The following is a 15,591-nucleotide window of genomic DNA, read 5'->3' as shown; positions in this document are numbered from 1 at the left end:
TTCTTCTTCCTCCTCTTCCTCCTCCTCCTCTTCCTCCTCCTCTTCCTCCTTCTCCCTTCTCTCTGTTGAGACAAGGTCTTATGTAGCCCAGGATCTACTTGAGTTCTCTATGGAGATGAGAAAGGTTTTCATGCTGTGACCACAAACACCACACCTGGCTTATGAAGTCCTGGGAATTGAACTTGGGGCTTTGCATACTAGATTGCCAACTAAGCTACATCTCAGCCCTGGCCTTTTTTTTTTTTTAATATATGGTGCTGCTAATGACTTCCATTTAATTACTGATCTTTAGCTTATTGTATCTGTCATTGAAAGTGTTGGTGTGTCCCGTTATCTCTGTTAATCTGCCCTATGTATTTTAGGGCTCTTATTTTAGGGCATATAAATTTGTATATCTAAAAGTCTTACTTTGTCCCTAGGAGTAATTTTTTTATTATTATTACTAATCTTCCATTATCTGGTGTTAGCACTTCAGTTCTATAGATTTCAGGTAGCTTTGGCTTTGTTCTGCTAATCTTGTTTGCTTGTTTTGAGATAGGGTCTCACAATGTAGCCCTGGCTGGCCTAGAACTCATTATGAAGATCAGTCTGGCCATGAACACACAGAGATCTACCAGCTTCTGCCTCCTGAGCGCTGTGATTAAAGGTGTGCACAACCATGCAGGTTTGTATTGCTCTTTAACCTTCCCAGGTTTTCAGATGTGCAGCCAGGACCAAGAATCACTGCTCTATTAAAGTTCAGGCTCAGGACCGCTGTCTTTAATGGTCATCCCCAGACACTGATAGGATCACAGTCAGATTATCTGAGGCCTCACTGATTTGTTAAAGACACTATAGAAACTTGGATTCTGTTTCATTGTTTCATTGCTGTGAAGAGACACCATGACCAAGGCAACTTGCAGAAAGAAGCATTTAATTGGGGGCTTACATACAGTCTCAGAGCTTGGTCCACATCATTGTGGTGGGAAGCATGGCATCCCCACAGCAGGCTGGAAGGCATGATGCTGAAGTATTAATGAGAACTCACATCTGATCTACAAACTGCAGAGAGAGAGAGGAAAAACTGAGCTTGGCTTAGGCTTTTGAAACCTCAAAGCTGACTCCTTGTGACACACTTCCTCTTACAAGGCCACACCTCCTAATCCTTCCCAAAAGTTCCCCTAACTGGAACCAAGTATGGCGGTTGTTCTCATCCAAACCACCTTAGAAGCCCCAATGAAACTTTCCCATAACTACATTTGTGATACTTTGAAGACCTATTTCCCTGAAAGAGTTCTTTCCCTTGCTGGTTCCTCAGAGCAGTAGGAGGTGCTTGTTGCCTGGCGCCTGGTGGAGTTCCCAGTTACTGAAGGTACCACAATGGCTATTCTTTGTGCTTCCAGCAAGCATTGCAGCAACAATTGCCAGGACCAACTCTTGACTCCCAGGTCCTACTGCCTCCATGAATTGTGTTGAGAGAGCTAGGTAAAACTCCAGGGAGCTCATTCCCCAAAGCTTCCTTTCCCCTTTAAGGAGAAAACTGTTCTGTGATTTGCACATGTGTGTTTACATGTCTCTCCCATCTCAGGAACTCAGACCAACTGTCAGGATAGGTTCTGCTGAACAGAGAAAAGCCTCAAAGAGTTTTTCCACCTATATCTGACCAGCCCATATCAAAGATCATTAATACATCTTTCCAGGTTTGAAGACAAAGAAATCAGTGCTTTTTTCGGGGGGGTGGGAAGCCTTAGCTCTGGTGGGGGCCATGGTAACAGGAGAGGGTGGGAGTTCTGAAATATAAAGTCGTCTCATGGTAAAGAACACACAGAGACACAACACACACACACATATAACACTTACACCCCACACCCCACACAAATACACACACACACACACACACACATATCACACTTACACCCCACACCCCACACAAATACACACACACACACACACACACACACACACCATATACCACACATCCAAACCCCCATCTAGGGAGAGAGAAAATGATCCAGAATGGATTCTCTTTAGTGTATTCAGCTGTGAAAACTGATTCTCACAAGCCTCCTTAGCCAGTTTCCTTTTCCACTTCTGTGTGCCTTGCTTTAGGAAGCCGCCTTCCACTGAGACAATGTACCTGGGGTGGTTCCCCCTTAAGGAGGGCATTGTTCGGTGCTGTGCACCCATCTGTTCCCGGAACCAGGGATCCAGGCCCACATCTACAAGGTTTATGCTGAACAGAGAAGGTGTGGAAGGGCTGAGTTATCCAATCTACCCGTGCCTGTGTTAATTATCTTTTAAGGCCATTTCTACCTTTCAAGATTCAGAAGCCTAGGCTGGAAATGTCTTAGTTTCTTGCTTCCAGCAGCTGCAATCTTCATTGCGCGCGCGCGTGCGCGCGCACACACACACACACACACACACACAAACACACACGCGTGCGCGCATCCATGTTTTCAATTGCCAGAGTAATAGCCAGAAACCCCTTCTGGTTAGTGGCTTTTCTAATCCCAGCTTGGTCTCATTGTTTTGCCTCTTCCCCTTGTCATTCTTGGTGATGGGACCCCTTTTGAAAGGCAGTGCCATGCACTTTGAATCCTTTATAGTTTAAAGAGCTTGTCCCATGAAAGGTTCCCAGCATCTTACAGGCGTGTCTTTCTTCGGACTATTCAGAGGCCTCTGATGGTACAGGAGTATTCCAACTTATGTGACCTCCTACTATGCGTCTGCATCCATGGAATCTCTTCATAAGAAACAAATATGGCACCTTGCTTATCTTAGTAAAGATTTCCTCTGGCTCTTGGGCTGAGTGTGTGTCTACCTACTGTCTCAGCCTCGCCTCATTATACCAACTCCGTTTTCCTGCTGCCTTCATTTCTCCCAGACCTCTGTAACCTGGCATGACTGGGAGGCTTTGTCCATACCGTTCCTCTTGCCCTGAGTGCCCTTCCCCCTCCACCCTGTGGACACACGCCCGGTCGGTCGGTCGTTCACACCCAGCTGAAGCAGCTCTACTTTGTAAGGCTTCCCCAGGCTGAGCCACACTCTTTTCAGCTCCTTTGTATTCCTCGCATATTGATTGAGTGTCTGCTACTGGTCAGCCCTTTAAAAAATTAAGTGATTTTTAAAAAAAAACTATGAATAATAGTAAATATTGTTGAATAATACTATATGAAATATTGTATTTTATTATAGCTACTGTACAGTATAGCAATTATAGCTTTTACTGTCCTCCAGAGAGAGTTTAGGAAGTTACCAATTCTCTCATTCAGTCCCCTCAGTAGTCCAGTGAGTTGATAATGTCTGATCTTGCTTCAGAAGGTGAGGTAAGTAGTGCATCTTCCATCAGCCAGCCAATGAGGTTTGAGCTTGGGCAGGCTTATACCTTCCTTATACCATCCTTACATCCCTGCTCTGACTAACGACCAAAGCCACATGCTTTATTTTCCTTGCAACATCCACACTTGTCCTTTGTGTGACATAAAGACAGAATGATAACCAGCCTTGATGGGACAGACTCATAATTCTGCTGCTTGGGAGGCTGAGGCAGGAAGATTACAAGTTCCAAGATCAGCCTGGGCAATTTAATGAGACCTTGTCTCAAGAAAATTAAAAACAGCTGGGTGTGGTGATGCACGTCTTTAATCCAGCGCTCGGGAGGTAGAGGCAGGTGGATCTGTGTGAGTTTAAGGCCAGCTTGGTCTTCAGAGCGAGTACCAGGACAACCAAAGCTACCCTGTCTTGAAAAACCAGCTAGATAGTCAGATAGATAGATAGTCAGATAGTCAGATAGATAGATAGATAGATAGACAGACAGACAGACAGACAGAAAGAAAGATTGACTGACCAACCCAAAAATTGTAGGGATATAACTCACTGGTAGAGTACTTTGCTTGCCTACCATGCTCTGAGTTCAAGAAAGAGGAAGGGAGGGAGAGAGAGAGAGAGAGGGGGGGGGTGGGTGTTGAGTAAGGCAAAGCACAGAGCCACAAGCTGGGGAAGGATGACACTGGTCGCTCCTCACCTCTGTCAGGGTAAGCAAACTGCAGAACCAGTCAGGTCAGGGAGCATGAGTCTGCCCCAGGCATCAGGTGTCTGAAGACCAGAATCTCTGTTCAGACTGGTGAGGCCAGTAGTGTCCCTGTCCCCTCTTATACAGTTGGGGACATGGGGTTATGTAGGGGAGAGTAAATGCCTTGTCTGGGTTTCCGTGATTCTGCCATATAGTTGGAATCCCTTGTGACCTTATGAACTCCTTGTGAACCCTGATCCCTTCTTACATCCTGGGCAATGACTCTGGGCTGAGAACTGCATATCTGAGACTTAAAAGAGGAGATGTTTGGGAGATTTTTATTCCTGTTAGAGCATCTTCTGGCAAAGCTATTTCATATTGTATTTTCTTTCCATATTTCTATTTCAGTTAGCTTGCTTCTGCTGGCCTTTCTCTCACATCTCAAATAGCCAATATGTTATTTTAGGGACGAGTAATACATGGCCACGACTGATCAATAGAACTTGAGTCCCCTGCAGCCTTCATGTGGAGCTGAGCCGTTGTGACAAGCAGACAATAATGATTTGCACAGGAATCCAGGATCAGTGTGGACCTGAGTTTCTGGGCTGTTTGTCTTGCTTTTTGAGACCTCAGTGGAGAGGCCCCTCACCACGCCCCCAGTCTTCTGACAGAGCCCAGGCAGGCTGTTCTTGTGTTTCTTTCTTTGCTGTCTTGTCTACCAACCAGGATGTAATTTTGACTTTGAAAAGGAACCACAGTTTGACGTTTTAGAAAGAGTAGGCGAGGAACCCAATCTGGAGATAAATTCAGACCCCTTGCTTTCCTCAGAGCTTCAGCTAGTGATGGCTGAATGCGTGCGTTCATCTCAGGAGGTGTTCACAGTGATTTAAATTGCCTGGATGTTGTAATTCAGTTTCTTTCTAATTTATACTTTTGTGTAGCAGTCATTCGATAACATTAACAATGAACTGAATTATAACTGGTTTGCAGTACTTTTCTTAAGGGAAATGTATTTTTATTTTATTCATTACAAGTGTGTTCTATGTGTGTGTGTGTGTGTGAGAGAGAGAGAGAGAGAGAGAATGCACGCATGTGCATTGACTGTCAGAAGATGACTTTCAGGAGTCTGTTCTGTTCTCTCTTCTCTTTGTGGATTCCAGGGCTGCAAACTTGGGTCATTAGACTTTCATGGCAAGTGCCTTTGCCCACTGAGCCATCTTGCATGTCCTAAGATACTTTTTTAGCTAAAGATAGCAAGTCCATTCACTGCTAGAAATGGCACAGTCCTGTGACATTCACAGTTCTCTTCCGTTTCCACACTGTTCCTACCTGCAGGCCCTGGTACACACGCTTGCATTTCCTTGGAATAGTCTTCATTTCTCAGTTCTACAAGCACTAGACCTCCAGACATGTCCTGTCTGTCTCTTGTGGGTCCCCATCCGAACCACTGTAGAGCAGTCTCTGCCTTAATGTGAGTGGAATGCATAGATGAGTAGGTAAAGATGCAGACTGTGACTGTTGCACGGGTTTCCATCTTGGCTACATTTGGAGTATCACAGCCCATGCATACCTGGAAGTCTTAAGGCATTAGCCTCCATGGAGTTGAGATGAGCTCCCTCTTGAGGACGCTTTTTGAATTGCAGGAAGAGCCTCATCCACCTCTGTCTTCACCTCCCAGAGCCTTCTTCACTATTTACCAGATGCCTCTGCCTGATCCATAGCAGGAGGCTCAGAGACATTTTGTTATTTGCCAACAGTGTGGCAGATTTTTCTCCTTTAAGTCTATTTTGTATATTGCACAGGTAGAGTATAAATTCTTTCAAATAGGTAAAACTAATAAAGATTTTCAAACTCAACAGGGCCTTTTTGCTAGAACAATAACCAGTTGTATATGAGCCTACAGCTTTTGTGTCCAAGGGAAAAATGATTTTGCTCCTTGTTGAAATGAGGAACGCTCACAAAGTAGTCTCTAGTTTGCTTGGTGCTCACAGTTACTCACATCTAGGAAGTCAGTGTTAGACTTGATTTGGAGCAATAATGTCAGGGTTATCTCCTCACTGTTTTCATGGCTGTGATTTTGGGAATAGCATCTAATTGTGTGATGATAATTCCAGGAAGAAAGGAATGATAAGGTCACCTGCTCTGTGCGTGACATAAATAGAATCTGGAAAAGTAGGATTGTATCAGTCTGTTTTGTGGTACTGTAATAAAATACCAGAGGCTCTTTATGAAGAAAAGATGTTTACTTTGGAATGTTTCTGGTTCTAGAGGAGGCATACATGATGATAACTTTCTTGCTGGCAGAACCCTGAGATAGCCCAGGATATCACATGGTAAAAGCCAGGGAAGGTCTGTGTATGTGCTACTGCTCTCTTCATCTCTTAGTAATGCAGCCAGTATTTAGTCAGGGCATCCCTGATCTGATGGCTTTATTAATCATAGTTCCCCCCCCCCCAAAGGACTCATCTGAAAACAGCGCACTTCAACCTAGAGATCCAGCACAGCTCAGGAACCCTGGGGAGGGACAGATTCTAACCATTTCCCAACTCTAGCAAGGTTGTGCCCATTTATGTGTTCACCGAAATGTTTGGCTGCTATTAATGGAAATAAGCACCATGAGGGGAGTCCCAGCCCCTGGTGAGTCTGCTGCCTGCAGCCTGCCCACTCACTCTTTGCAAAGCTACACGGGGAGGTAGGGCTTCTGCAAAGACACTGGAGAGTGGATAGCCCCAGGAGACAGCACCTGCACCCAGCAGCCCTCTGAGACAGAGGGAAGTGTGCAGCCTAGAGACAGAGACTCTGCATCTGCAGGAGATCTGTGCAGAGCAGGAAACCCATTCTAGCTAAAACTGGTGTCCTATACCAAGTGCAAACCTAGGAAGATAAAGAGGCATAGTTGGCTCCCTTGACCCGGGCGGATGTCCCCTCCTCTGCAGGGTAATGAAACGTTCCGAGGTTGGAATGGAAGGAGACAGAGATGGGCAGAGGATAGTTGAGTGGTCCAACAGTTAGGGACTAGCCTAACATAAGTGCAGAGCTGTGGCTTCCTCTGTCTGTCTCAGGCAGCAGTCTTTCCTTATAGCCAGAGGACACCAGTAGATGAGCTAAGGGACACCAGAATCTACAGTGTGCATAGCTTTGGACTCAGCAGCTGTATATCAGTGAGATATTTTACAGGCAGGAATGACTGTATCCATCTGGGCGTGTATTGTTACTTAAAGCACCACAAGTGTCTGTCGGTAACCGACCCTCTGACTTATGGGTCACACACACACACACACGCACACGCAGTGAAGTCGTACTCAGCCATTCAGAATGCTGGGGTGGCTGGGCTGATTGCTCCTTCAGTAAAGTGCTTACTGTGCAAGCATGAGGACCTGAGTGTGATTTCCACCAGCAAGAAGAAATGGGCAACAGTGCTTTTACACCTGAAATACTGGCACTGGAGACTAGGGATCCAAACACAAGACAATCCCTAGAGATCACTGGCCAGCTAGTCCTACTCAGTCAGCAAGCTCCCAGTTCAGTGAGAGACGCTGCCTTCAAAGGTAGTTGGAGAGTGATTGAGGAAGATACCTGCGATTAACCTCTGGCTTCCACATGCACTCAGGCAAGTATATAGGTGTTTCCCCCCCCCCCACCCCTGAAACACAAACGCTCACAATTCCAGGCTGTGAATCAGTAATGACTGACAATATGTTAAGGGTCCGAAGTTGGTTTCCAGGCAGCATGTGTTTTGTGTGCATTTCCATACAATTGCCCACCGGGGCCCACTTGTTAATTCCATCAGTGCTTACTCAATATCTCACACACTGGGCACATTTTCTGGGCAGTGGACAAGACAGTGTGTGGCATTCTGTTACTCACAGTGTTGTGGTTGCTGTAGCAGCATTTCCTAGGAGCTACAGAGTAATGTTGAATACCAGACTTCACTCCAGACTTGCTATGTTATCAGGATTTGACCTACTGACCCACTTACACATGATTGTTCTTGCTGCTGTTATGATTTGAATGTGCCATGTCCTCTCTGGGCTCATGGGTTTGAACACCTGGTCCTCAGCTAGCAGTAATATTTGGGGGTGCTTTGGGACCTGTCTGGCACAGATGGGGGTTTCTAACCTGGTCCTGCTTTTACTTTCTGGTTGGCTGTCGTGACACCACCTCATACTCGCAGCAATGTGAACTGAACCACACCTACTACCCTGCCTTCCCTTCCTGATGGACTGAAAGTCTCCTGAAACTGTGAGCCAGGGTGAGTCCTTCCACCCTCAAGTTGCTCTTGCCAGATTTTTGGCCACAGCAGCGAGAAGGGTAGCTGATAGGAAATCATATTTACTAAATATCCAGATCACCCTTTTGTCTTAGTTTGGATTTTACTGCTGTGAACAGACACCATGACCAACATTTAATTGAAGCTGGCTTAAAGGTTCAGAGGTTCAGTCCATTACCATCAAGGCAGGAATGTGGCTGCATCCAGGCAAGCATGGTGCAGGAGGAACTGAAAGTTCAACATCTTCATCTGAAGGCAGCTAGCAGAATACTGGCTTCCAGGCAACTAGGATGGGGTCTTAAAGCCCATGTGCACAGTGACAACCCTATTCCAACAAGGGCATACCCTCTAATAGTGCCACTCCATGGACCAAGCATGCACATATCATCACATCTTCCCTGTGTGGTGGTGATCAGTGATGAAGTTCACATTCTCCTTTATACGCTTCTCCGCGGTTGAAATGTCACACAGTGAGCCCATTCTGATGTTTACAAGCAAAGATGGGAGCATGGCAGAGGAGCTATGGCTCCTGCTTCTGGATCTTTGGCCTGTCTTGGCTTTGTACTAGCAGGATCCTGGAGCAGGAGTTGGAGGGCAGCGAGCACAGAGGCAAAGGAGGTGTACCGTAAATGACTACAGCTTGGGATGGAGTCGTAGCCACCACTTGAGCAGTGTGGTAGGTCTGCTTGTCTGAGTTCATGGCTGTTCTGGCCTAACTGAATGGTGACTGAGGCAGGGCCTCACCGTGTCACTTGGGCTGGCTTCAAACTTGCTGTCCTCCTGCCTCTGCCTTCTCAGTACTGCCATTGCAGGTATGTGTCACCACACTGGGCTCTTAGTCCAGCTATTGTGTTTGGTGGCCACCTGGAGAGACCTGGGCCATCAGCTGTAGGTGATGGGCCTATATCATCTTCTAAGAGGAGGCAGCCCCAAGGGCTTTCTGGGCAGATTGAGAGTCATAGGCTTGTGGTCTAGTGCAGAGCTGTCTATCCCAGGCCTGGAACATTCTGACTTGTGTGTGGGAGAAGGGCTTTCTGTTCCTGGATCTCTTTCTTTTGTTCTCTGTTGTATCCGAAAGCTGGAAAGAGACCTGAGCCAAATGTGGTCCTGTGGCAGCCGCCTGTGACATAGTACAGCATAACTGAAAGAGGCTAGACTTGGAAGCAGCTGAGTCAGGCTCAAGACCCAAGTTCACCCAATAAGAGCTCTCTAACTTTGGGCGGGTGTGGTGTCTTATTTGGGCTTCAGTATTTCCATGTGTGAGACCTGCTCTGGACATACAGAGTGGTGTCACCATACCATTTCCTGGTACCCTGTAGTTCTTACATGTCTCCCAGAGACCTATGTCTCTGACTCTTGATCCATCTATAACAATGGCTTCTGGAAAGGGGGGAAAGATAAGGAGAACTCTGAATATGCAGGTCAGGTTTGCACCCACTCTTCGAGATGAAGAGCTGCTTGCTCTGAGACTGGAGACTACCTTCTTGCTGCCACCGCTGCCTTAGTTGTGGTCATTGAGCAGGTGTCATTTCAGATGAATCAGCCTCAGTTGCACATCACATCACCCATCACAGGGACCACATCTCTGCTCCTCTTTGCTTAATCCTTGGTTCTTCTGGTCCCTGTTTGGCCACAGGCTCTGCTGTGTAACTATTCCTAAGAGGGAATAAGCTAATGTCTGTTCATGCCAGGCAGTTAGGGCACTAGTGACAGAACAAAGATGATTTCACCCAAACCTAGCTTTGTGACCAATGGGTTCACTGTAGCTACTTAATATGGGTGATCAAAACCTTGCCCACTGCATCATGGGTGAGAGTTCACATCCGTAGACCTCCTTGCATAACTTCCAGGCAGTTCTGCTGGAGTCTCCTCTCTCATAGCAAGTGTTTACTTAGCTACATTACTAAGAAGTCTTGTAAACATGTGACCTCCTTGATTCTCCAATACTTAGTTGTCTGAGTCTTCTGAGGCTTGCTCCTCCCTCTAAAGGAAACAGCCACACAGTAGCTTCTGTCGGGCCTTTTGTTGCAGTGATAAGAGAAGCAGGCATTGTCAGTGTCTCTACTCAAGCTTTTACATCAACCATCTCCATCTTATAAGACTCCTGGTAAGCAGGTTGTACCGGTGACAAAACTGAGGCTCAGCAATATAAAGAAATGTGTCTAACATCATTGAAATGGAGTCTGAGTTTGAGCCCAGGACTCTCTTGAGATTATGCTTTGTGAAGAACTCACAAGCACCATTACAGAAAGTCGGGGCTGAAACTGGACTCACTCTAGGCCTTATACCCTGTTGACTGTGAGTCCGCTGCCACCTAAATTGGCATCATACCGACAGTGGGAACATGCAGGCAATTTATTGTCTATCTGTTTCAAAGAAATGGCCTTTTCCTTCTTGGAGGGATGTAGTTCCGGCCTCGCAGACAGGAGTCTGGAGAGATGTTCAGTGAGACTGCTACCTGCACTTAGCCATAGATCTCATCTCCTGTCTCCTAATCGACACCCAGAGCAGACAGCACCATTAGCTAGAAAGAGCATCACCCCCCAGGGCTACTGGGCTTAGCAGGACCGTAAATCAAGTCCAAGTTACAACTGTTTCTGTTCAAACTGTTTGTACAGCAGGTGTGCAAAATAAATTTCTTTAGTGCAGGAGTCTAGCTTCTGTTGGAAGAAGTGACAGCCTTTGGCAGAGAGACATGCCGTTAGGTTGATTGAGGTCATGGCTTCTGGAGTCCACATGCCTGGGCCTCCCCTCAGTACTAGATTCCCTAGCTGTGTGAACTTAAGTGAGTCTCTTTATCCTCAAAGCATATCCTTGAAATGGGGATCGAAGCCATACCCATCATACCCCACTCCATCAGGACTCTGCAAGACTCTCCCAGGGTCATCATTTCTCTCTGCATAAGGTCATTTTTAGGGCCATGGTTTATTACATCAAAAGGGTGCAATGCAAATTGAATATAGGCAAAAGATGGTGGCAGTGCTATCCCGAGGAGGCCCAAGCTTTGGCTCCTCAGAGGTCTCTCTTAGAGCACTTTTACCAGACGCATTCAGTTCATCTGGATTTCAGCAGCGTGGTGAAGAGCTGCCCTCCGGGCAAGCTCATTTCAGACTCAGCACCCAGGTTCTGTCCAGGGCTGATCACCTGCCCACCGTCTCTGTCTTAGTTACCTTTTCGTTGCTGTGATATAAAGCCCTGACAACAGCAACTAAAGGAAGGCCTTGTTTGGTTCACAGTTGAAGGTGCTGCTCCTGAGATAGTTGATCGCATTGCATCTGTGGCTGGCAAGCAAAGATGATTTTCACTGCTCACCTTCTTCTTGCTTGTATTTGTCCTGCAGTTAGGGGGTATTTCCCACCTAACCTAGATGCTCCGTCACAAGACATGTCCAGAGGCCTGTCTTCTAGGCAATGCTAGATCCTGTTAAGTTGACAATCACTATTAATGATCACAACCACTATTTGCCTTGTACGTTCCTAGACTCCAGACTCAAAGGAAACACTAATGTTAGCACAAACTAAACTGAAGAATTTGTATAAGATCTGTTAGAGGTAGGGTGTCCCTACCCTCTCAAAAAACCACAGTCCCAAACTCCAGCCAAGCCAGATATGACCTTGCAAGCAGGTCTTCTGGAAGAGGCAGTCTTGAGAGTGTCACGTTAGCTTTCCTGCATGCTATCCCAGCGAGTGGCTGCTGGGTAGATTAAATGAGAAAATCTGTGCGAAGTACTTGGCACCCTGCCTAGTGTGGCAAGGACTCACTAAATGCCAACAGCAGTTGCTCTGATATGCCGTGGATGCATTTTGACCAGCTCTTCAGCTTCTAAAGAAGCAAGCACCGTACCCACCATCCAGCTCCATAGGTACCATCCATCCGCTCACCCATTCACCTACCTGTTCCCCTGTTTTGGACTTGCAGTGTTTAGCCTGTCCTAGCCTCTCCAAGGACTTTGTATGTGATGTGATGTGATGTGATGTTTATGTGTGTGTGCGTATCATGTACACTTACTAGAGTGTGGAGGTCAGAGGTCAAACTCTTCAGGAGCCATCTACCTTGTTTTTGAGACAGGGTCTTTTTCTGGGATCTGGGTCTCAGCAAGTAGGTTAGGGTGCCTGGCCACTGAGCCCCAGGGACCCACCCATCTGTTCTTCTCCAGTGCTGGCATTGCAGGTCATGCCTCCACACTTCATATCTTTGCATAGTTTCTGGAGGTCAAACACAGGTCCCCTTGCTTGTGTGGCATGCATTTTACTGACGGAGCCATCTCTCAGGTCCCTTTAAGGACTTTTGAAGCAGCATGCTTGGCAACTCCCTTCCTAGACAATGCTGTATGTAGGTGTCCACGCTGGCTGGGCATTTGTGGAGTGATGGTGGTTACGGTTCTGTGGGAACTTCATGCCGAGCCTGCAAGGACTCACTCATACATTCAGAATGAGTGGGGTGAGGAGGCTGTGGCCTGAGAACTTCATCCCCTGATGGCCCTCTGTGTTTCTTTTCCACCTGTAGCCAAAGCAAAATCGAAATGTGGCCCGACCTTCTTCCCCTGCGCCAGTGGCATCCACTGTATCATCGGCCGCTTCCGCTGCAATGGATTTGAGGACTGTCCCGACGGCAGCGACGAGGAGAACTGCAGTAAGTCTGGGGACGCAGCCATCTCTTCGTTCTCCTTTCAGTACAGCCAAATGCTAGGGCACCCCCTGCTGTTGTATCATCTTTAGCACTTCTGGGTGTGACTGTTAATTCTCAGATATTGTTTGTGGGGGGCCACAGTAAGTCCACTGCATCTAATCAGCCCGGACAGTCCCTCTGTGGGTGCAGGTGAGCTGTCCCCACTGAACAGATGACGAGCAAGAGTTAGAGAGGAACGTTAGCTTCTCCAGGGCCACATAGCTCCTTTATACCTCGTCTGATTGACTGTCTCAACACTCATATTTTTACTCTTGCTTGCTTCCCTTCTTTAAATGCTTAAAAACTTTGTTTTGTTCATTATATTCTATGAGAATTGGAAAGATGGCTCAGCAGTGAAGAGAACTTGCTGCTCTTGCAGAGGACCAAGGTTCAGTTTCCCATATCCACACAATATCTCACAGCCATTCCTAACTCCAGTCTCACTTGCTGCTCTTGCAGAGGACCAAGGTTCAGTTTCCCATATCCACACAATATCTCACAGCCATTCCTAACTCCAGGCTCAAGGGTTGTGACATACACCTCTAAACTTCAAAGGCACCGTGCTCTCATGTGGCCATGTACATATATGTGGGCAAAACACTTATACACAAAGAAATTATAAAGTTAGGTATACATCTCCATTTTGAAACATTGTTGTTCATTGGACCTAGGTAATAATCATCAGGGAAAACTCCTGGGTGAGAATTTGGGGCGGAGCTTTGCAGTGACTGACAGGTCAGACTAGAGTCTTCAGCTACCAGTGGGTCTTTCTGGACTTGAATCATTATTACCTCATGCCAATTAGAATACAGGAACCTGGTTCTGTGGGTCTCCTTCTCTTACAAATAACTGCCACTCTTCAGTTATTGACACTCCCAGAAGACAGCATTTGATTTTTGTTTGAAATGATCAACTCTAAAAGGTTCCAGAGAAGAAGATACAATGTTTTTACTCAGAGCGCCATGGCTGCAGCGACTCTTCCCTCTGTTCTTTTTCTCACAAACCTCTGGTATCATTCTCCTTTTGTCTGAAGAACTTCTTTCTGTGATGCTTTCTTAGAAATTTTATTTTAAAGAGTGTGTGTGTGAGAGAGAGAGGGAGAGAGAGGGAGGTGGGGAGAGAGAGAGGGAGGGGGGGAGAGAGATAGAGAGTCAGTCTGTCTGTCTCTCTCTGTATGTGTGTTTACTCAGATGCCCATGGAGGCCAGAAGAAGTAATCAAATCTGGAATAGGAGTTACAGGTGTCTGTGAGCTGCCTGTCGTGGGTATTGGGACCCAAACTCAGGTTCTATGCGAGAGCAGTATATGCTTGTAACCGCTGAACTTTCTGCAGCATCAGAGATGCTGTTAAACGCAGGCATGCAGATGACACATGCTCTCAGTTTTCCCTCAGCTAAGTATGTCTGTGTTTCACCCCCATTCCTAAAGGATTTTTATGGCATGTGGTATTTGGGATGACAGTCCTTTTTCCTCTGAGCACTTTAAATGTGCCACTTCCGTCCAGCTTTTCTAGTTTCCACAGGGAAAGCCAGTCACTTGATTTGTTCCCCTGTAGATCCTGCATCTCTTCCCTCTGGCTACTCTTAAGAGCATTTTGTGCTTAGTTCTCAGCTTTTAGATCTTGGTTTTGGGCATCTGCAGGTAGTATGTTTTTAATCCTCTTTAGTGTTTTCTGAGTCTAAGTTTTGATTGTTGCCCTGCTTCCTACATTTTCAGCTATCATGTTTTCAAATGTCTTCCTGTGCTGCCCTCTTTCCTTCTGAGATTCGGGTGACAGGAGCGTCAGGTTTCTAGCCTCTGTCACGCCAGTCTCAGAGGCTCAGTCATTTCGCTCCTTGTTGTCCAGAGGGCATGCTTCCTATTAATCTGTCTTCAGCCTGCTGGTTCTTCTTCCTTTGTCACTGCTAATCTGTTTTTCACACACGCCAACTGCTGTGCTTTGCTTTGTTTTAAAGTATTATTATAATTTTTATTTCTACAATTTTCTCTTTTTTTGTCTCCTGTTTGTTTTGCTTAGACTATTTTTCCCTTTTTTTCCAGTATGTCTGTGACCCCCTGTTGAGTGCAAGCGCTGTGTTTCCAGTATGTCTGTGATCCCCTGTTAGAGTGTAAGTGATGTGCCCCATTTTTGTCTCACGGTTCCCATACCTGTGTTTCTTTATGTTAGTATCCATCTGGTTGTTGTCTTTTCCCATATGGGTTGAGATTTTCCTGTCTTTCTCTATGACAACTAATTTTAGTTTCTGTTCTGGCATTTTGTTTGTTTTGTCTGACACAAGCATCTTAAGTAAATTCTGGACAGAATACTTGCATGTTTGCCTCCATAGACAAATGACCTGATAGGCATTTCCCTAGTTATTGGTTCTGGGCTGTGCTGCTTGAAGTTGGACTGTGTACCTCCCAGTGGGCTGAGTTCATTCTCATCCTTTCTGGTGTCCATGGCCATCCTTGATGAGGACAGATGCACACATGTGCAGTGTGGGCATCCATGATGAAGACAGGTTCACACATGTGCAGTGTGGGGATCCTTGATGAGGACAGGTGCACACATGTGCAGTGTGGGGGATACATGATGAAGACAGGTGCACACATGTGCAGTGTGGCCATCCATGATGAGGGCAGGTAAACACAGGTGCACACATGTGCAGTGTGGGCATCCATGA

The 15,591-nt window shown here is 46.4% G+C and overlaps 1 protein-coding gene across 3 annotated transcripts in view; it reads left to right on the top strand.

The window, feature by feature from the left end:
• Positions 1-15,591, top strand: part of Ldlrad3 (low density lipoprotein receptor class A domain containing 3) — a 234,620-nt gene that overhangs the window by 104,751 nt on the left and 114,278 nt on the right. For all 3 annotated transcript variants that reach the window (XM_029474720.1, XM_021156251.2, XM_029474721.1), the window contains exon 3: positions 12,768-12,893. In XM_029474720.1, coding sequence (XP_029330580.1) covers positions 12,768-12,893 — 126 coding nt within the window. The remainder of the gene's footprint in view (positions 1-12,767; positions 12,894-15,591) is intronic.

This window comes from Mus caroli, chromosome 2 (assembly GCF_900094665.2).
Source record: "Mus caroli chromosome 2, CAROLI_EIJ_v1.1, whole genome shotgun sequence".
Classification (NCBI taxonomy): domain Eukaryota; kingdom Metazoa; phylum Chordata; class Mammalia; order Rodentia; family Muridae; genus Mus; species Mus caroli.
This window is presented reverse-complemented; position numbering and strand designations above follow the sequence as displayed.